The sequence below is a fragment of the Salvelinus fontinalis genome, chromosome 19 (assembly GCF_029448725.1).
Source record: "Salvelinus fontinalis isolate EN_2023a chromosome 19, ASM2944872v1, whole genome shotgun sequence".
In the NCBI taxonomy this organism is placed as follows: domain Eukaryota; kingdom Metazoa; phylum Chordata; class Actinopteri; order Salmoniformes; family Salmonidae; genus Salvelinus; species Salvelinus fontinalis.
This window is the reverse complement of record NC_074683.1, coordinates 32,753,500-32,777,222: the sequence shown is the minus strand read 5'-3', so window position 1 is coordinate 32,777,222 and position 23,723 is coordinate 32,753,500. Positions and strand designations below refer to the sequence as shown.

Sequence of the window (23,723 nt, the reverse complement as noted above, 5' to 3'; positions counted from 1 at the left end):
CATCCGCGCCAATTATTGAGTTTTCAGGCTGACTTGATTAAACAGAAAAACATCGAATTTGATTTGTTCCTGGACATATATTTTCTGTTTATGGAGGGAGTTTGAAATATATCATATTACATGTTCACAACAATGTATTTCGTTGAAAAAAGGGATCTTGTAGCCTAGCTACTATTGTCAAACCCCCATCCTATCCCCAAAGTAAAGTCTGTGGGCAACACAAGGGATCATCACCCCTGCCAAGCCTCCAATGTACCCAGGAGCATTGGTCTCTGGAACTATAGTCCCAAAAATATATCACGTGACATGACATCTGCTCGCAGTAGTAACCAGGAGAAACAAAGCAACTGCTAGGGGGAGGAGAGCGCGCGCAGTATTGCTTACCGCCGAGGAGGAGCTTGCCTCCGGAGTTCAGTTCACAGCATCAGTACCGAAACTTGCGCTGTCCTTACTCTGCGTTGGTTCTTCTAGACAAAGAAAAAGATTATCTAAGCTATTTATAGCTGGTAGTCTATATCTAAAGGCTGGTGCCAGGTTTGGGTTCTCCAAGGCTGGGTATGCGCGTTTTCTTTTGAAGGATATGGTCACAACCCCGGTCTCAAAGTGGAGCCACGCACATCTCGGATCGGCGCGCTCCTCCAGGGGCTAGGATGCGCGCCCGGAACGTCAAGGTTCTTGCCCGGGTTTGGGTCTGAACAGGAATCCACTGCCCCGGGGCGCCGAGGCAGGAGGACTCAGTCGACCCGTACCAGGATGCCGGTGATGAGAGGTCTGCTGGCTCCGCAGAACACCTTCCTGGACACCATCGCCACCCGCTTCGATGGCACCCGTAAGTAACCAACCTCCAGGTCATAAAGCAGGTATAGGTCGCCTAAAAGCCTCTACTGTTTTTAACGTTCAGGATTTGCTCTATAGCCTACCCAGTAGAATGTTAGTGACAAAGCACATGTCTCCACACTGAAATGATTGCTCAAATGAAATCAATTTGATTGGTGTGCTTCCACGCAGGAGACGGAATGTCAATGACTTCAATGTATTGACTGTATAGGCCTATTCATCCAATTTGTGCGTTAAAGTATTGTCTTTACCCCGTTATTATAATCGATAGCTCATGTTTTAAATTGGCTTCAGCAAAAAGTTGGCATATAGTTTGTGTGCTTTCTTTTTTCAGTGGTTTCTGTCAGGCGCACAACTGAGCTCCGCGTGCTTGTGGGGTCTATGTAGCCTATAATAAACACATCTTATTATAACCCTTTCTCTGGCTACTATTGTAGCCTATGGGGTGCATAATAACACACAGCAAAATGCAGTTATTGTTACATCGGGATATGACTGATTTAGACAACACATTCAGAAATCCGCATAAAACAATTTACAGGCTTACAATAGTGCACGTGGATAGACCGAGCTTGATTCTTAAGTTGCGGTGTGATTTAGCGCACATGCTATGTTTAACTGCAATACTGCGCGGTCCATTGTTTAATAATGCACTGGCTGATAATGTCCATCTATCACCATTCGCCTCAGCTGTCTCCAACCTAGCTCTCGAAAACCTTTCTCCATATGCAGGGTTTACAGCGCGTACATTCGCTCACTGATGGCGCCACGTGAACTACAATTCCAACGCTGTGTTTTAACGTTTAGAAACGTCAACAAATATCGCTTTCAAACCGGTTTTCAAAACATATGCTGATATGCCCCTTATCTTTCATATCAGCCTGAAAGATTAAAAAAAATGCACTCAATGTCTTGGAGAACCCAAACCTGCAGCTTTGCACAGATCCACAAGCTCCGTGTGCCTCCAGTTGATGTCCTACACGTCCTCCTCAGTAACGCTAATACACACACAGGCGTTCGGAACATGCTAGATAGCTAATTAGCACAGGTGGCTATGCATGTCTTCCAAATGTCTTCCTTAACTTCAACAAGCGCTGCAACATGGAGATATGGCCATATGGGAACACTAACGCCAACCCTATAAAGGTGTGTATCAATTTAACATTTTGTTAATATATATATATATCTCGCTGATATGAAAGATACGGTCCTTATGCTTCCAAAACCACAGGCAAGCAATGCGTGTTCATGCTCAGACCAAGTGTCAGGGCTCTTAACAAAACTTAACAAAAATGATGCCTTTGTTCAGTGACTCTTATGAGTAATGGAATGGAACTGAGAGTCATGGTCAAGGGCTATCTCCAACCATGATATGTGATTTGATCAGAAGATAATTGTTGATGTTCTTTTATAGCTGCATATTCCTATTTCAGTAAAGCAGTAAACACAGCGAGTTAAACGGGCGAGTTAAAAAATGTTTTAGGACACGTGTTGGGGAAGTGGGCTGTCGAGTTCCAAGCAGGGCTGCTTGAGCCTTGTGTGTCTTGTCTCGTTTTGATCCATTGTGATTAGGGTTGAATGGTGGGAACCCAGTTACCTTTACTGGGATTTACCGCCCGAAACCACTCCCCTTTCCCGGGATAAATAACGGCTTAGAAACCGGTAAATAATAATACATTATTTATATGAACAGCATGGCATGAAATGGAACAGTTAAATTACATGTGATGTCTAAATCTGGCTTCTCTAACGCCTCTGCATGATGAATCATCAACGCTCAGGGTGGGAACACACACCCCAGCTGTGTTTGAATACCCATACTAACATACTTAATGAGTAGATACTACATACTGTATACTATTAGTTAATTTTAGTATACTGTAAACGAACTGTATTGTTTTAGTTGAGTGTACTAGAGCTTCGCCTGTCTACCGGGAGTTGATGCTGATCCTATGCAACCTCTTGCTAGCTTCTTATGGCTGGGGGGCAGTATTGAGTAGCTTGGATGAATAAGGTGCCCAGAGTAAACTGCCTGCTACTCAGGCCCAGAAGCTAAGATATGCATATTATTAATAGATTTGGATAGAAAACACTCTGAAGTTTCTAAAACGGTTTGAATGATGTATGTGAGTAAAACAGAACTCATATTGCAGGCAAAAACCTGAGAAAAAATCCAACCAGGAAGTGGGAAATCTGAGGTTTGTAGATTTTCAAGTCTTTGCCTATCCAAGAGACAGTGTAAATTCGGGCCGATTGCACTTCCTAAGGCTTCCACTAGATGTCAACAGTCTTTAGAATCTTGTTTCAGGCTTCTACCGAGAAGGGGGAGCGAATAAGAGCTGTTTGACTAAGGTCTGGCAGAATGCCATGAGCTAAGTCATGCGCGCGGCTGTGAGAGTGAGCTGCGTTCCTTTTCATTTCTAAAGACAAAAGAATTGTCCGGTTGGAATATTATTGAAGATTTATGATAAAAACACCCTAAAGATTGATTCTATATATCGTTTGACATGTTTCTACGAACTGTAATGAAACTTTTTGACTTTTCGTCTGGACTAAGTGCCTGCGCCTCGTGAGTTTGGATTTGTGAACTAAACGCACAAACAAAAAGGAGGTATTTGGACATAAATTATGGACTTTATCGAACAAAACAAACATTTATTGTGGAACTGAGATTCCTGGGAGTGCATTCCGATGAAGATCATCAAAGGTAATTGAATATTTATAATGCTATTTCTGACTTCTGTTGACTCCACAACATGGTGGGTATCTGTATGTCTTGTTTTGGTGCCTGAGCGCTGTACTCAGATTATTGCATGGTGTGCTTTTTCCGTAAAGCTTTTTTGAAATCTGACACAGCGGTTGCATTAAGGAGAAGTATATCTTTAATTCCATGCATAACACTTGTATTTTCATCAACATTTATGATGAGTATTTCTGTAAATTGATGTGGCTCTCTGCAAAATCACCGGATGTTCTGGAAGCAAAACATTACTGAACATAACACACCAATGTAAACTGAGATTTTTGGATATAAATATGAACTTTATCGAACAAAACATACATGTATTGTGTAACATGAAGTCCTATGAGTGTCATCAAAGGTTAGTGATTAATTTTATCTCTATTTCTGCTTTTTGTGACTCCTCTCTTTAGCTGGAAAAATAGCTGTGTTTTTCTGTGACTTGGCGCTGACCGAACATAATCGCATGGTATGCTTTCGTCGTAAAGCCTTTTTGAAATCGGACACTGTGGTTGGATTAACAACAAGTTTATCTTTAAAATGGTGTATAATAGTTGTATGTTTGAGGATTTTTAATTACGAGATTTCTGTTGTTTGAATTTGGCACCCTGCAATTTCACTGGCTGTTGTCAAATCGATCCCGTTAACGGGATTTCAGCCGTAAGAAGCTAGCTTGTTAGCATAACAAATGACTAGCTAAACATTTAACAATTTCGGGTGTGTTCGTAAATTCAATCCGTCGTGCCAGAGTGCCCTCTGGGCGTTCGTAAATCAAATCTAGAGCGTTGTCAGATTGTCTGTTCGTTAGTTTTGCTCTCGGTGTCACGGTCGTGTGGAGGATTGACGGACCAAAACGCAGCTTTAGGAAAATAAGCCATCTCCTTTTTATTGAAGAAGAAGGCACACGAAACAAACACAGTTACGAACTAAACAAAACAAGAAAACGATCGTGAAGCTAAACAACGATGTGCACACACTGGCTACAAACGTATCACATAGACAACTACTCACAACAAATGAAAGCCTATGGCTACCCTAAATAAGGCTCCCAATCAGAGACAACCGAAATCAGCTGTCTCTAATTGGGAACTCATTCAGGTAACCATAGACTCTCCTAGACAACTAAACATACATAGACAACGCTAGACACATGTACTCAACACAAACCCATATCCTACACCCAACAACCCCTTTACCATAGAATCACCCAAAACCAACAAAACACAAACATTCCCCATGTCACACCCTGACCTAACTAAAATAAAATAAAACAAAGAATACTAAGGCCAGGGCGTGACATAACCCCCCCCTTAAGGTGCGAACTCCGGGCGCACCATTACACAGTCTAGGGGAGGGTCTGGGTGGGCTTCCATCCACGGTGGCGGCTCCGGCTCTAGTCGTGGTCCCCACGTCACCACAGTCCCTAACCGCCTCCTTAGCTTCCTCCAAATGACCCCCCTCCTTATTAACCCCACTGCATTAAGGGGCAGTTCCGGACTAAGGGGCAGCTCCGGACTAAGGGGCAGTACCAGGGTAAGGGGCAGTACCAGGGTCAGGGGCAGCTCCGAACTAAGGGGCAGTACCAGGGTAAGGGACAGCACCAGGATAAGGGACAGCACCAGGATAAGGGACAGCACCAGGATAAGGGGCAGCTCCGGACTGAGGAACGGCAGCTCCGGATTGAGGAACTGCAGCTCCGGACTGAGGGACGGCCCATGGCTGGCTGACGGATCTGGCTGCTCATGGCTAGCTGACGGATCTGGCTGCTCATGGCTAGCTGACGGATCTGGCTGCTCATGGCTAGCTGACGGATCTGGCTGTTCATGGCTAGCTGACGGATCTGGCTGCTCATGGCTGGCTGACGGATCTGGCTGCTCATGGCTAGCTGACGGATCTGGCTGCTCATGGCTAGCTGACGGATCTGGCTGCTCATGGCTAGCTGACGGATCTGGCTGCTCATGGCTAGCTGACGGATCTGGCTGCTCATGGCTAGCTGACGGATCTGGCTGCTCATGGCTGGCTGACGGATCTGGCTGCTCATGGCTAGCTGACGGATCTGGCTGCTCATGGCTAGCTGACGGATCTGGCTGCTCATGGCTAGCTGACGGATCTGGCTGCTCATGGCTAGCTGACGGATCTGGCTGCTCATGGCTGGCTGACGGATCTGGCTGCTCATGGCTGGCTGACGGATCTGGCTGCTCATGGCTGGCTGACGGATCTGGCTGCTCATGGCTGGCTGACTGATCTGGCTGCTCATGGCTGGCGGGCTCTGGCAGATCCTGTCTGATTGGCGGCTCTGGCAGATCCTGTCTGATTGGTGGCTCTGGCAGATCCTGTCTGATTGGCGGCTCTGGCAGATCCTGTCTGATTGGCGGCTCTAGCGGCTCCTGTCTGGCGGGCGGCTCTAGCGGCTCCTGTCTGGCGGGCGGCTCTAGCGGCTCCTGTCTGGCGGGCGGCTCTAGCGGCTCCTGTCTGGCGGGCGGCTCTAGCGGCTCCTGTCTGGCGGGCGGCTCTAGCGGCTCCTGTCTGGCGGGCGGCTCAGTAGGCTCATGGCAGACGGGCGGCTTTGCAGGCTCATGGCAGACGGGCGGCTTTGCAGGCTCATTGCAGACGGATGGCTCAGATGGCGCTGGGGAGACGGATGGCTCAGATGGCGCTGGGGAGACGGATGGCTCAGATGGCGCTGGGGAGACGGGCAGTTCAGGCATCGCTGTGCAGACGGCAGACTCCTGCCGGCTGAGGCGCACTGTAGACCTGGTGCGTGGTGCCGGGACTGGTGGTACCGGGCTGGGGACACGCATCTCAGGGCTAGTGCGGGGAGCAGCAACAGGACGCACAGGACTCTGGGTACACACAGGAGGCTTGGTGCGTGGTTTAGGCACTGGTGGTAAAGGGCTGGAGACACGCACCATATGGCTAGTGCGTGGAGGAGGCACTGGTGGTACTGGGTTGGGGCGGGGAGGTGGCGCCGGAAATACCGGACCGTGCAGGCGTACTGGCTCCCTTGAGCGCCGAGCGTGTCCAACCTTACCTGGTTGTATGCTCCCCGTCGCCTGACCAGTGCGGGGAGGTGGAATAACCCGCACCGGCCTATGTAGGCGAACCGGGGACACCATGCGTAAGGCTGGTGCCATGTACGCCGGCCCGAGGAGACGCACTGGTGACCAGATGCGTTGGGCTGGCTTCATGACATACGGCTCAACGCTCAGTCTAGCCCGGCCGATACGTGGAGCTGAAATGTACCGAACCGGGCTATGCACGCGTACAGGAGACACCGTGCGCTCTACTGCGTAACACGGTGTCTGCCCGTACTCTCGCTCTCCACGGTAAGTACAGGGAGTAGTCGCAGGTTTCCTACCTGACTTCGCCACACTCCCTTTAAGGCCCCCCCCAAGAAATTTTTGGGTTGTACTCACGGGCTTCCAGCCTTGTCTCCGTGCTGCCTCCTCATATCGCCTCCTCTCGGCTTTAGCTGCCTCCAGCTCTTCACGAAGAAGGCGATATTCTCCCGGTTGTGCCCACGGCCCCTTACCATCCAGTATCTCCTCCCATGTCCACGAATCCTGTGTAGGTGGGTCCTGTTGCCGCTTTCCATGCCGCTTGGTCCTGTATTGGTGAGTAGTTCTGTCACGATCGTGTGGAGGATTGACGGACCAAAACGCAGCTTTAGGAAAATAAGCCATCTCCTTTTTATTGAAGAAGAAGGCACACGAAACAAACACAGTTACGAACTAAACAAAACAAGAAAACGATCGTGAAGCTAAACAACGATGTGCACACACTGGCTACAAACGTATCACATAGACAACTACTCACAACAAATGAAAGCCTATGGCTACCCTAAATAAGGCTCCCAATCAGAGACAACCGAAATCAGCTGTCTCTAATTGGGAACTCATTCAGGTAACCATAGACTCTCCTAGACAACTAAACATACATAGACAACGCTAGACACATGTACTCAACACAAACCCATATCCTACACCCAACAACCCCTTTACCATAGAATCACCCAAAACCAACAAAACACAAACATTCCCCATGTCACACCCTGACCTAACTAAAATAAAATAAAACAAAGAATACTAAGGCCAGGGCGTGACACTCGGAGCGTTCAGGCCGCACACTGGACGCTCTGGCCAAGAAGTAGGGTTAATCCGAGCGGTCAACAGCAGTCAAGCACCCAAGCTAACTAGCTAACATTGGCTAGCTACTTCCAGATACAAATGAGAGAATACCTCACTCTGACCATTTTACTCACCCTAGCAGAGCTGGTTAGGCTGTTTTCATGTTATCTAGAGCGTTGGTTACTGTAACTGTGCTGTAGGCAACAATTTAATTACGCTTGTTTTTGACGAAGTTTACTGACACTGGCCATATTCAAAGGGTGTTGAACATTCAGAGTAGATAGACAGAATTAACAATGTCCATTGAAACGCACAACGACTATGCCACTTAGCTAAGAATGATGTGAATAATCAAGTCAATAAACGTTGGGTAGTTGGCTAGATAGCAGATAGTTAATATACTGCCTGGCAAGTTCGATGTATTAGTAGCCAACTAACTTTAGGTAACTAGCTAACATACCGGGACATACTGCTGTAATGCAATGCGGTTCGTTATGATAGCGTAGCTAACAAATAGTCAGCTAACATAACGTGTAACGTAACTTATTTGAAAAGTTATTACTTTATTACATTGCTTAACATTTTCTTAACATTTGTCATAATTAGTTAAAGCAATGAATTTGTATCCGCTCTCGGCTGTATATGTTCCGCCATTTTCTTCAAATCTGAAAAGTCCTCGGACGAATTGCATTATGGGCCCTAAAAGCACAGAAATAGTGTCCACTGCATGTATACTTCGTATTTTGGCGAATTTAATACGACATCCGGGAACATTTGGCATACTAACTATATCCATACTATGACCAATAAGCATACTTTATACTCAATTCACATCACAAATAGTACGGTTAGTGTGAGTATTATAACACAGCTCCCATCTCAGTATTGAGTGCAGTTCACAATGCATGTAGAACTCTTTTTCTTGTGACAGGTATGCCTGCATTTGCTGCAGCATAGTCTATGCTACCGTAATATAAATACCGAATGCGCTTCTAATTTACTCATCTCCATCTGGCTTTTGGGGGTCACCTTATGTTTTTTATGGTAAAGATTATTAATTTTAAATTGCAGCTGCAGAGTTTTTAAAAAAGTCACTAGAGTATCATTGCTTTAAATCAGTGCAGTGCTAGCAATCTCGCAGTATTACTTTCTCTCCATCTGTATTTATATTTGTATTTATTATGGATCCCCATTAGCTCCTGCATTTCTTATACCAATAGACTATTCGAAGGGGGCCGCGAGCTCTTGTTTGCTGAATGTTAAATAGAGCAGCCAATAGAACTCAGGGGTAGTTTGAAAGAACAGTGAACGCGTGATGGCGGTAGGCTGTAGCAGTTATTTATTCAGACCCATAACCATTCAATCTTCTTGAAGAGAAGTGAAAGCCTTCTGCATCTAATTCTAGTCCTATATTATTCAAGGATGTCATTAGAATGATGAAGGTAAGGATAACGAAATTGACCGTATTTTATTTAACTGTGCGTAATTCTAGTCCATATAATACAATACATTACAGTAATACAATTTACACTCAAAAAGATTAGTCTACTGGAGCTAGTTAAACTCATTTCCCCAAGAGAGCATATAGCTAGCTACATCTATGGGCTTTTAGGTTTTTATGTTGTGCGTATTGTAGCCTGTATCATATACACTGAGCTGAAATAAAAGATCCCAGAATTTTTTTCTCGAAAATGTTGTGCACAAATTTGTTTACATCCCATACATACAGAGCATTTCTCCTTTGCCAAGATAATCCATCCACCTGACAGCTATGGCATATAAAGAAGCTGATTAAACAGCAGGATCATTACACAGGTGCACCTTGTGCTGGGGACAATAAAAGGGCACTCTAAAATGTGCAGTTTTGTCACACAGCACAATGCCACAGATGTCTCATGTTTTCAGGGATCGTGCAATTGACATGCTGACTGCAGGAATATCCAACAGAGCTGTTGTTAGATAATTTCATGTTAATTTCTCTACCATAAACTGCCTCCAACGTTGTTTTAGAGAAATTGGCAGTCTGTCCAACCAGCCTCACAATCCGCAGACCACGTGTAAGGCATTTTGTGGGTGAGCGGTTTGCTGATGTCAACGTTGTGAACAGAGTGCCTCATGGTGACAGGGGGGGGGTTATGTTACAGGCAAGCATAAACTACGGACAACGAACAAAATCACATTTTATTGATGGCAATTGGAATGCACAGAGATACCATGACGAGATCCTGAGGCCCATTGTCGTGCCATTCATCTGCCGCCATCACCTCATGTTTCAGCATGATAATGCATGGCCCCATGTTGCAAGGATCTGTACACAATTCCTCGAAGCTGTCCCAGTTCTTCTATGGCCTGCATACTCACCAGACATGTCACCCATTGAGCACGTTTGGGATACTCTGGATTGACATGTATGACAACTTTTCCTCCAATATCCTGCTTCTCATAGCCATTGAAGAGGAGTGGGACAACATTCCACAGGACACAATCAACAGCCTGATGAACTCTATGCCAAGGAATTGTTGCGCTCTACGAAGCAAATGGTGGTCAGACCAGATACTGACTGGTTTTCTCATCCACGCCCCTACCGTTTTGAAAAGTTCTGTGAGCAACAGGTGCATATCTGTATTCGCAGTTATGTGATATCCATAGATTGGGTCCTAATGAATTTATTTCAAATTGACTGATTTCCCTATATGAACTCAGCAAGATCTTTGAAATTGTTGCATGTTGTGTTTATATTTTTGTTCCGTGTTCATCGTGATTATTTGTATCAATTGGGTGGCAATTATTTTACAAACTGCCATGACGTGCTGCAGCAGTAGCCTAGGCCTAACAACAAACATTGCTTGACCGACACATTCCTCTCTTGCGTGATGTGCAACTAAACAGCAAGGACACTCAAAAATCCACAGTTGTTAGTTTTTTTCCCCCTCTGACCTCAAAAATGGTCTTCTGATGTGATTTCAGCTTTGACATGGACTCAGAACATCCATTTTCATGATTTTTCTGTAATTTCTAAAACAAGAAATGTTAAACAGAGAAAACAGAATGATTTCAATTGACTGATTTCCTTATAACTGTAACTCAGCAAGATCTTTGAAATTGTTGCATGTTGCGTTTATATTTAGGAGTTTTTTTGAGCTTGGTCTCATTAAATGTCTTTAATGTAGGGCTCATAAAATGTATTTAATGTAGGGCTCATAAAATGTATTTAATGTAGGTGTAACGGCAGCCTTCCTCCTCTTCGTCTGAAGAGGAGGTATAGCAGGGATCGGACCAAGACACAGCGTAGTTTGTGCTCAACATATTTAATAATGACGATAAACGTGAACACTTAACAATTACAAAATAACAAAATGTGGCAAACCGATACAGTCCTAGCTGGTGCAGAGAAAACACAAAGACAGGAAACAACCACCCACAATCCCCAACACAAAACAAGCCACCTAAATATGATTCCCAATCAGAGACAACACAAAACACCTGCTTCTGATTGGGAACCATATTAGGCCAAACATAGAAACAGACAAACTAGACACACAACATAGAATGCCCACCCAGCTCACATCCTGACCAACACTAAAACACACAAGAACTATGGTCAGAACGTGACAGTACCCCCCTCCTGAGGTGCGGACTCCGAACGCACCCCCTAAAACTCAAGGGGAGGGTCTGGGTAGGCATCTGTCCGCGGTGGCGGCTCCGGCGCTGGACGAGGACACCACTCCACCATTGTCTTTGTCCCCCTCCTTAGCGTCCTTTGAGTGGCGACCCTCGCCGCCGACCTTGGCCTAGGAACCCTCACAAAGGGCCCCATCAGACTGAGGAGACAGCTCCGAACCGAGAGGTAGCTTAGGACAGAGAGGTAGCTCCGGACTGAATGGCAGCTCCGGACTGAATGGCAGCTCCGGACTGGAGGGCAGCTCATGACTGGAGGGCAGCTCATGACTGGAGGGCAGCTCATGACTGGAGGGCAGCTCATGACTGGAAGGCAGCTCATGACTGGAGGGCAGCTCATGACTGGAGGGCAGCTCATGACTGGAAGGCAGCTCCTGACTGACTGGTGGCTCTGGCAGCTCCTGACTGGCTGGCGGCTCTGGCAGATCCTGACTGGCTGGCGACTCTGGCAGATCCTGACTGGCTGGCGGCTCTGGCAGATCCTGACTGGCTGGCGGCTCTGGCAGCTCCTGACTGGCGGGCGGCTCCTGACTGGCGGGCGGCTCTGGCGGCTCCTGACTGACGGGCGGCTTTGGCGGCTCGGGACAGACGGGCGGCTCTGACGGCTCGGGACAGACGGGCGGCTCTGATGGCTCGGGACAGACGGGCGGCTCTGACGCCTCGGGACAGACGGGCGGCTCTGACGGCTCGGGACAGACGGGCGGCTCTGACGGCTCGGGACAGACGGGCGGCTCTGACGGCTCGGGGCAGATGGGCGGCTCAGGGCAGACGGGCGGCTCTGACGGCTTGGGACAGACGGACGGCTCTGACGGCTCGGGACAGACGGACGGCTCTGATGGCTCGGGACAGACGGACGGCTCTGACGGCTCGGGACAGACGGACGGCTCAGACGGCAGGCAGGCAGCTCAGATGGCGCTGGGCAGGCAGGCAGCTCAGATGGCGCCGGGCAGGCAGGCAGCTCAGATGGCGCCGAGCAGGCAGGCAGCTCAGATGGCGCCGAGCAGGCAGGCAGCTCAGATGGCGCTGAGCAGGCAGGCAGCTCAGATGGCGCTGGGCAGGCGGGCAGCTCAGACGTGCTGAGGCGCACAGTAGGCCTGGTGCGTAGTGCCGGAACTGGTGGTACCGGTTTGTAGACACGCACCTCAAGGCTAGTGCGGGGAGCAGGAACAGGGCACACTGGACTCTCGAGGCGCACTATAAGCCTGGTGCGTGGTACCGGCACTGGTGGTACCGGGCTGAGGGCACGCACCTCAGGGCGAGTGCGGGGAGAAGGAACAGTGCGTACAGGGCTCTGGAGACGCACAGGAGGCTTGGTGCGTGGTGCCGGAACTGGTGGTACCGGGCTGGGGCGAGGAGGTGGCGCCGGATATACCGGACCGTGAAAGCGTACTGGCTCCCTTGAGCATCGAGCCTGCCCAACCTTACCTGGTTGAATGATCCCCGTAGCCCGACCAGTGCGGGCAGGTGGAATAACCCGCACTGGGCTGTGCAGGCGAACCGGGGACACCATGCGTAAGGCTGGTGCCATGTACACCGGCCCGAGGAGACGCACTGGAGACCAGATGTTTTGAGCCGGCTTCATGACACCTGGCTTAATGCTCAATCTAGCCCGGCCGATACGTGGAGCTGGGATGTACCGCACCGGGCTATGCACACGTACAGGAGACACCGTGCGCTCTTCCGCATAACACGGTGTCTGCCCATACTCTCGCTTTCCACGGTAAGCCCGGGAAGTTGGCGCAGGTCTCCTACCTGACTTCGCCACACTCCCCTTTATACCCCCCCAAGAAATATTTGGGGTTTCTTCTCGGGCTTCCTGGCCAGCCGTGTTCACTCATAACACCGGTTCCCCTTCGCAGCTGCTTCCGCTCTCCTAGCTGCCTCCACCTGTTCCCATGGAAGGCGATCCTTACCAGCCAGAATCTCCTCCCATGTGTAGCAACCCATTCCGCCCAACACGTCCTCCCAAGTCCATTCCTCCTGGTACCGCTGCTGCTGCTGCTGCCGCTGCTGCCCGTTACTACGCTGCTTGGTCCGAGTTTGGTGGGTTGTTCTGTAACGGCAGCCTTCCTCCTCTTCGTCTGAAGAGGAGGTATAGCAGGGATCGGACCAAGACGCAGCGTAGTTTGTGCTCAACATATTTAATAATGGCGATAAACGTGAACACTTAACAATTACAAAATAACAAAATGTGGCAAACCGATACAGTCCTAGCTGGTGCAGAGAAAACACAAAGACAGGAAACAACCACCCACAATCCCCAACACAAAACAAGCCACCTAAATATGATTCCCAATCAGAGACAACACAAAACACCTGCTTCTGATTGGGAACCATATTAGGCCAAACATAGAAACAGACAAACTAGACACACAACATAGAATGCCCACCCAGCTCACGTCCTGACCAACACTAAAACAAGCAAAACACACAAGAACTATGGTCAGAACGTGACAGTAGGGCTCATAAAATGTATTTAATGTAGGGTTTATAAAATGTATTTAAGGTATGGCTCATCAGGCTTGAATTCTCGATCAAAGCGCTAATCAAATCCAGACATTTATTTATACACTACATAATGCTTTTAAATGACCCTTCCAGTTTTGATGGGTAATACTGGGTTACCTGGAAGAAAAGTGATTTATTCTCGGGATGGAACGTTTGTAAAATAATGGCAAAATATTAAACCCTAACTGTGATGGAGTTGGGTGAGAGAGTGTTCTGCTAAACCATTTGTGTCTGACAGCTTGGAAGAGCGCTATCTGTTGCCGGCGTCAACACGCTGAGAGGCAGATCCAACGATCCCTCCTCACCCTCCCCTCTCCCATTCCTCACCCTCCCCTCTCCTCACCCTCCCCTCCCCTCTCCCATTCCTCACCCTCCCCTCTCCTCACCCTCCCCTCTCCCATTCCTCACCCTCCCCTCTCCCATTCCTCACCCTCCCCTCTCCTCACCCCCCCTATCCCATTCCTCACCCCCCCTGTTCAATTCCTCACCCTCCCCTCTCCTCACCCCCCCTCTCCCATCCTCACCTTCCCCTCTCCCATTCCTCACCTTCCCCTCTCCCATTCCTCACCCTCTCCTCTCCCATTCCTCACCCTCCTCTCTCCCATTCCTCACCCTCCCCTCTCCTCAACCCCCCTCTCCCATGCCTCACCCTCCCCTCTCCTCAACCCCCCTCTCCCATTCCTCACCACATCCCCTCTCCTCAACCCCCCTCTCTCATTTCTCACCCTCTCCTCACCCTCCCCTCTCCCATTCCTCACCCTCCCCTCTCCTCACCCTCCCCTCTCTCAATCCTCACCCTCTCCTCATCCCCCCCTCTACCATTCCTCACTCTCTCATCTCCTCAACCCCCCTTTTCCATTCCTCACCCTCTCCTCTCCTCAACCCCGTTTTCCATTACTCACCCTCTCCTCACCCTCCCCTCTCCCATTCCTCACCCTCTCCTCAACCCCCCTGTTCCATTCCTCACCCTCTCCTCACCCTCCCCCTCTCCCATGCCTCACCCTCTCCTCACCCTCCCCTCACCCTCACTCTTTCCTCCTCTCCTCTCCCATTCCTCACCCTCTCCTAAGCCTTTCCTGTCCCATTCCTCTCCTCACCCTTTCCTCTCCTCTCCTCTCCTCACCCTCCCCTCCCCTCTCTCATTCCTCCCCCTCCCCTCTCATCTCCTCACCCTCTCCTCACCTCCTCTCTCCTCTCCTCACCCTCTCATCTCCATTCCTCACCTTCTCCATTCCTCATCCTCACCCTCCTCTGTCCCATTCCTCATCCTCTCCTCACCATCCCCTGTCCCATTCTTCTCCTCGCCCTCCCCTTCCCTGTCCCCTTTCTCTCCTCATCCTCCCCTCCCCTGTCCCATTCCTCCCCTCACCCTCCTCTCTCCTCACCCTCTCTTCACCCTCTCCTCACCCCACCCTCTCCCTCTCCCTCTCCTCTCCCTCTCCTCACCCTCCTCTCTCCTCACACTCTCCTCTCCCACTCCTCACCCTATAGTCGAGAGGAAGATAAGAGCAGATGCACAAGCCACACTCACTTTAACTCATCTTACTACCACTTTTAATTGATGTGAATTAAGTCAGAACATGCTGCTGGGAATTGTTGCTCGCTTAGGCTATAACTAATCCTATCATGAGGTTGTTTCATTTAGTTGAAAACCTTAATATGTCTCTTCAGCAGTTAGTCTTTGATTTAGTTACAGCTTTATAAAGGAAAATGGAATGGAACACAATCATGCATAGATATAGACAGTAGGGATAATCGTTTATTATTGAATGTTGGTGTGTGTATGTGTCTGTGTGTGCTTCACCTGTCAATCAATTGATTTCTTGACATTTCCTCTGCTCACCCATGCATATTTTCCTACTAATTGTCTGTAATTATTTATATTATTTTCTCTGTCATAGGCATGAGTGCATTGTGTATTACTCCAAGACCGCTCTCCTTTGAAAAACTAAACTAAATTAAAGAGCAAAAACAATCCTTGGTCTTTCTTGAGAGCAGGCAAGCAGGCACCCTCTAGTCCTCAGTGCTGGAGCCGCTTCAACTGTTTGACTGTAGTCCAACTCAACCAAGTGACTCAAGTATCCACCCACCAGCCAGAACGCAATAAGCCCCTTCAACTTCCAACGCCTATATATCCAGATTAACAGGCGCTGGCTCATCCAACAGAGATCCATCCACACACGTTCTTTCACAGAGCCATGCACAGACGTTCTTTCACAGAGCCATGCACAGACGTTCTTTCACAGAGCCATGCACAGACGTTCTTTCACAGAGCCATGCACACACGTTCTTTCACAGAGCCATGCACACTAGAGGTCGACCGATTAATCGGAATGGCCGATTAATTAGGGCCGATTTCAAGTTTTCATAACAATCGGAAATCGGTATTTTTTTACACCTTTTTTACACCTTTATTTAATCTTTATTTAACTAGGCAAGTCAGTTAAGAACACATTCTTATTTTCAATGACGGCCTAGGAACGTTCTGCCTCGTTCAGGGGCAGAACGACAGATTTTTAACCTTGTAGTTAACCTTACAGTTAACTAGTCCAATGCTCTAACACCTGATTACATTGCACTCCACGAGGAGCCTGCCTGTTACGCGAATGCAGTAAGCTAAGGTAAGTTGCTAGCTAGCATTAAACTTATCTTATAAAAAACAATCAATCAATGACTGTCATTGCACCAATGTGTACTTAACCATAAACACCAATGCCTTTCTTAACATCAATACACAAGTATATATTTTTAAACCTGCATATTTAGCTAAAAGAAATCCAGGTTAGCAGGCAATGTTAACCAGGTGAAATTGTGTCATTTCTCTTGCGTTCATTGCATGCAGAGTCAGGGTATATGCAACAGTTTGGGCCGCCTGGCTCTTTGCGAACTAATTTGCCAGAATTTTACGCAATTATGACATAACGTTGAAGGTTGTGCAATGTAACAGGAATATTTAGACTCATGGATGCCACCCGTTAGATAAAATACGGAACGGAATAAACATTTTGTTTTCGAGGTGATAGTTTCCGGATTAGTCAAAGGTATATGGTTTAGAGAGAAATAGTCGACGCGTTATAATTCCTGTAATAACTTGCGGCTGAACTTGAAAGGGGTTCCTTCTTATTTTACCGTTCATGTCTTCCATAGAATGTCTTGATCTACTTCAAATAAGGTCTGTGTTTCGCAGAGGAGCAGACTGACAGGGGACCATGCAGACAAGCTCTGCTTTCTGCACTACAACCTAAAACTTCTGGGAATATTGACGACCCATGAAAGCTGGTGGTTCGTTTTAACATATGTTCTCATGTTATTTGAGACTAAATTGATTTTATTTATGTATTATATTAAGTTAAAATAAAAGTGTTCATTGTTCATTCAGTATTGTTGCAATTGTCATTATTACAAAAACGTGTGTGTGTGTATGATATATATATATATATATATATATATATATAAATACATATTTGTAAAAAAATAAATAAATAAATCGGCTGATTAATCGGTATCGGCTTTTTTTTGGCCTCCAATAACCGGTATCGGTATCGGCGTTGAAAACTCATAATCGGTCGACCTCTAATGCACACACGTTCTTTCCAATTGTCCTGCATCCAAATGAACTCTGCTCATCCGAAAGAGATCCAGTCAATTTCTCCTCTGAGAGCTACAAAAACACAGGCCTTCTTTTATTTTTCTATTTGCAGCATTCGTTTGCTGTTCAAACACTAATTACCCACCTCCAGCAATCTAAGTGAAGTCATTGTAATTAACTCCCATGGATGTCAAGGATTCATTGCGACCTCTCGGTGTTGTCAGACAAGGGACAGGGATCTGCCGAGTGTCTGAACCAGAGCGTTTCAACAAAGCACTCGTGGAGCTAAATATAAAGCCATTTTGTTCTTCCATCTCGCTATTACCTGCGACAAACAAACACGCAAAGCTTTGTGTTTTATAAACAGTCTGACAAATAAATACAGAGAAACACATTTCCCACTGTGCAGAGATGCCAATTCAACGTCTATTCCAGGTGGGTTCAATGTAATTTCATGGAAATGACGTGGACACAACGTTGATTCAACAAGTGTGTAGGTTCTTTCTGAGAGCGAGAGAGAGAGAGAGACTTCCCTAAGATCTAAAGACTTGCGTTGGCTTCGAGAGTGAGATATCTAGGCTTTAGCTCAGCAGGGTAACACAGTCTAGTAGTGCACAGGGCACAGAAGACCCAGGCTCAAACAACGAATGTTAATCCATCGTAACACTGTAGGAGATGCTGTGTGGCTTAACGACCACTGCCACCCCATGTCTAGTCACACATCACACCATCAACCTGAATCATACTTCTGGAAAAATGATGCTGTTATTTTTAGGACCCCTCTCGATGTGACGCATGTTATTACTTTTCCTAAGTTGGCTGAGAGCGACCTTCTTTCTTCCCTCTCAGTATGATGCATGCAGTTTACCACCACTCTCTGGTATACAACAACAGGCCAAGCTACAGAGCCTCTGTCTGCATTTCATGGTGTGGTTACACATCACCCACTCTCACATACCCATCCACATCTCTACCACCACCACCACTACTACTACCATCACTACTACTACCACCATCACTTCTACCACCACCATCACTACTACCACCATCACTACTACTACCACCATCACTACTACTACCACCATCACTACTACTACCATCACTACTACTACCACCATCACTACTACCACCACCATCACTACTACCACCATCACTACTACCACCATCACTACTACTACCATCACTACTACTACCACCATCACTACTACCACCATCACTACTACTACCATCACTACTACTACCACCATCACTACCACCACCATCACTACTACCACCATCACTACTACCACCATCACTACTACCACCACCGTCACTACTACCACCACCGTCACTACTACCACCACCATCACTACTACCACCACCATCACTACTACCACCATCACTACTACTACCACCATCACTACTACTACCACCATCACTACTACCACCCCATCACTACTACCACCATCACTACTACCACCATCACTACTACTACCATCACTACTACCACCATCACTACTACCACTACCATCACTACTACCACCATGACTACTACCACCACCATCACTACTACCACCATCACTACTACTACCACCATCACTACTACCACCACCATCACTACTACCACCACCATCACTACTACCACCACCATCACTACTACCACCACCATCACTACTACTACCACCATCACTACTACCACTACCATCACTACCACCACCATCACTACTACCACCACCATCACTACTACCACCATCACTACTACCACCACCATCACTACTACCACCATCACTACTACCACCACCATCACTACTACCACCATCACTACTACTACCACCATCACTACTACTACCACCATCACTACTACTACCACCATCACTACTACCACCATCACTACTACCACCATCACTACTACCACCACCATCACTACTACCACCATCACTACTACCACCACCATCACTACTACTACCACCATCACTACTACCACCATCACTACTACCACCATCACTACTACTACCACCATCACTACTACTACCACCATCACTACTACTACCACCATCACTACTACCACCATCACTACTACCACCACCATCACTACTACCACCATCACTACTACCACCATCACTACTACTACCATCACTACTACCACCATCACTACTACCACTACCATCACTACTACCACCATGACTACTACCACCACCATCACTACTACCACCATCACTACTACTACCACCATCACTACTACCACCACCATCACTACTACCACCACCATCACTACTACCACCACCATCACTACTACCACCACCATCACTACTACCACCACCATCACTACTACTACCACCATCACTACTACCACTACCATCACTACCACCACCATCACTACTACCACCACCATCACTACTACCACCATCACTACTACCACCACCATCACTACTACCACCATCACTACTACCACCACCATCACTACTACCACCATCACTACTACTACCACCATCACTACTACTACCACCATCACTACTACCACCACCATCACTACTACCACCATCACTACTACCACCATCACTACTACCACCACCATCACTACTACTACCATCACTACTACCACCACCATCACTACTACTACCACCATCACTACTACCACCATCACTACTACCACCATCACTACTACCACCATCACTACTATCACCATCACTACTACTACCACCATCACTACTACCACACCATCACTACTACCACCATCACTACTACCACCACCACCAACATGACCATGACCATTACTTGCAAATCGTATGTTGATTAGAGTCAGAGAGAGAATTGGCTGTCTAGGCGCATTTTAATCTAATTTGCTTCACACATATCAATACCCACTATATTATCTCTCACCCCCTTAATCAGAAATGCACCACTCAGGCTTTAAATTAGTCAATCAGCCATTTTCATATGCCATCCTGGTCTGTGATAATTAAGTTAGGGTAAGTCTGTTCAACAGGTAGACCTCTGTGGGAAAGACCAGACCAGATGCGCTCTCTCTCTCCCTCTCTCCTCTTTCTTTCCCTCTCTCTCTCTCTCTCTCCCTCTCTCTCTCTCTCTCTCTCTCTCCTCTTTCTCCGCTCTCTCCTCTCTCTCCCTCTCTCCTCTTTCTCTCCCTCTCTCTCTCTCTCTCTCCTTCTCTCCTCTTTCTCTCCCTCTCTCCTCTTTCTCTCCCTCTCTCTCTCTCTCTCTCTCTCTCTCTCTCTCTCTCTCTCTCTCTCTCTCTCTCTCTCTCTCTCTCTCTCTCCCTCTCTCCTCTTTCTCTCCCTCTCTCTCTCTCTCCCTCTCTCCTCTTTCTCCGCTCTCTCCTCTCTCTCCCTCTCTCCTCTCTCTCTCTCACCTGCATCCAGTCCCATTTCCTTTCCCCTCATCTTCCTTCCCACAACTTATCCATCTCTCACCTCCCTCTCCTCCAGTCCCACCACCCATTCCCAATGGCTGTTTTCTGTATAGCTCACAACTCCACATCACCTGCTCTGCTGAACTGGTCCATTGTGAGGTGATGAAAGCAGATTAGCAACAGAGCATGGTCGTCACAGCCAGGTGTCTTTCCTAGGGTTGTCTTATGCAATAGTCATCGTGCACTCTGGGAGGGATAAAGATTGTCAATGGGCACCGGTGGTGGTTTAGTGTAGCCACTGGTTTGAAACTTGCTGTAGTGTATGTACTGCACTCTTGACAGGAAAGATGCACAATTACACATGTTGTCTGGAGGATTATATGCCTGACAAGAAGACTGTTATTGTCTGTGCATGTATTTTGTGTAGAAACAAATAGTAGTCTCTAGATGAATGGGCAAGGAGGGGGAGGCTTGGGTGTGAAACAGTACAGTACATGTCAGAAGATGGAGAGAGGGAGGATGGAAGGAGTGATGGAGGGACGAGGAAGGATGGAGGGAGGGGGGATGGAGGGAGGGGATGGAGGGAGGGGGGATGGATGGAAGGAGTGATTGAGGGAAGAGGATGGAGGGAGGGAGGATGGAAGGAGTGATGGAGGGAAGAGGATGGAGAGAGGATGGAAGGAGTGATGGAGGGAGGGAGGATGGATGGAAGGAGTGATTGAGGGAAGAGGATGGAGGTAGGGAGGATGGAAGGAGTGATGGAGGGAGGGAGGATGGATGGAAGGAGTGATGGAGGGAGGGAGGATGGATGGAAGGAGTGATTGAGGGAAGAGGATGGAGGTAGGGAGGATGGAAGGAGTGATGGAGGGAGAGAGGATGGGAGTTGTGATGGAGGGAAGAGGATGGAGGGAGGGAGGATGGAAGGAGAGATGGAGGGATAGAGGATGGGAGTTGTGATGGAGGGAAGAGGATGGAGGGAGGGAGGATGGGAGTTGTGATGGAGGGAAGAGGATGGAGGGAGAGAGGATGGAAAGAGTGATTGAGGGAGGGAGGATGAAAGGAGTGATGGAGGGAAGAGGATGGAGGGAGGGAGGATGAAAGGAGAGATGGAGGGAAGAGGATGGAGAGAGGGAGGATGGGAGCAGTGATGGAGGGCGAAGGATGGAGGGAGGGAGGATGGGAGTAGTGATGGAGGGAAGAGGAAGGAGGGGGGGTGGGAGCAGTGATGGAGGGAGGGAGGATGGAAGAGGATGGAGAGAGGGAGGATGGGAGTAGTGATGGGGGGAAAAGGATGAAGGGAGGGAGGATGGAAGTGGTGATGGAGGGAAGAGGATGGGAGTAGTGATGGAGGGAGAGAGGATGGGAGTAGTGATGGAGGGAGAGAGGATGGGAGTAGTGATGGAGGGAAGAGGTTGGAGGGAGAGAAGATGGGAGTAGTGATGGAGGGAGAGAGGATGGGAGTAGTGATGGAGGGAAGAGGTTGGAGGGAGAGAAGATGGGAGTAGTGATGGAGGGAGAGAGGATGGGAGTAGTGATGGAGGGAAGAGGTTGGAGGGAGAGAGGATGGGTGTATTGATGGAGGGAGAGAGGATGGTAGTAGTGATGGAGGGAAGAGGTTAGAGGGAGAGAGGATGGGAGTAGTGATGGAGGGAGAGAGGATGGGAGTTGTGATGGAGGGAAGAAGATGGAAAGAGGATGGTAGTAGTGATGGAGGGAAGAGGTTAGAGGGAGAGAGGATGGGAGTAGTGATGGAGGGAGAGAGGATGGGAGTTGTGATGGAGGGAAGAGGATGGAAAGAGGATGGGAGTAGTGATGGAGGGAGAGAGGATGGGAGTAGTGATGGAGGGAAGAGGTTAGAGGGAGAGAGGATGGGAGTAGTGATGGAGGGAGAGAGGATGGGAGTTGTGATGGAGGGAGAGAGGATGGGAGTAGTGATGGAGGGAGAGAGGATGGGAGTAGTGATGCAGGGAAGAGGATGGAAAGAGGATGGGAGTTGTGATGTAGGGAGAGAGGATGGGAGTTGTGATGGAGGGAGAGAGGATGGGAGTAGTGATGCAGGGGCGAAGCTGCTGAAGTGCAGTGAGGATTGTTTCATGTGACTGGGAGACAATATAGTCTAAATGCATTTTTCACTCAGGCTGTGATTTGAGACCAGAATTAATGAGCCCATCAATTAGCGTTGTTCTTGCACATTTATAATGTCAAAATGACTGGAATGCATCCCAAACGGTACCCTATTCTCTACATAGTGCACTTCTTTGGACCATATCTCTATGAGGATAACAAGGGAATAGGGTGCCATTCAGGACACACCCTGGGTTTATAGAGAGCTCAGTTCATTATTTCAGTTTAATCTCCTCATACAATTTCTAATTCGAGACAGTCTGATTATAAAAGTGGATAATCTATGTGGACAGTCGTCCCCTCTCCCAGTAAATTAATTGAAATTAAATATGTTTTTATGTCTTACGACTATTAAAACCACGGCAGTCCAAAAAGGGTTCGCACAGAGTGGGTTGTTTGGTAAGAGCTTTAGACTACATCCCAAATCCCCTTTCCCCCTATGGGCTCTGGTCAAAAGTAGTGCACTATGTAGGGAATAGGATGTCATTTTGGACAGATTTTTAGTGTTGTTACAGTACTGCCTCTAGCAGTAAGAACGTCTACATTTTCCTTCACATTGTAATGGGAGTAGTTCTGCATTCTAATTCACCACACCAGTAATTGGGCAGAGGTCAGTACTGTACTGAATACCAGTAAGCTGCCATCTCTTCAGTCTTGTTTAAGCCAATCAGTATTGATGGTCTCACCACTGAATTGAAAGTGATGGGAATGTCAAACACCAAGATGAACGGTTGTTGAAAAGCTCTGTAAAAACGGTTTTGTTTTTAAGTAATG

The 23,723-nt window shown here is 47.8% G+C and overlaps 1 protein-coding gene across 1 annotated transcript in view; it reads left to right on the top strand.

The window, feature by feature from the left end:
- The first annotated feature begins 350 nt into the window (after window positions 1–350).
- Window positions 351–23,723, top strand: part of LOC129816629 (potassium voltage-gated channel subfamily H member 3-like) — a 209,465-nt gene continuing 186,092 nt past the window's right edge. Inside the window, exon 1 of the mRNA XM_055871344.1 lies at window positions 351–829. Coding sequence (XP_055727319.1) covers window positions 754–829 — 76 coding nt within the window. The 5' untranslated portion in view covers window positions 351–753. The remainder of the gene's footprint in view (window positions 830–23,723) is intronic.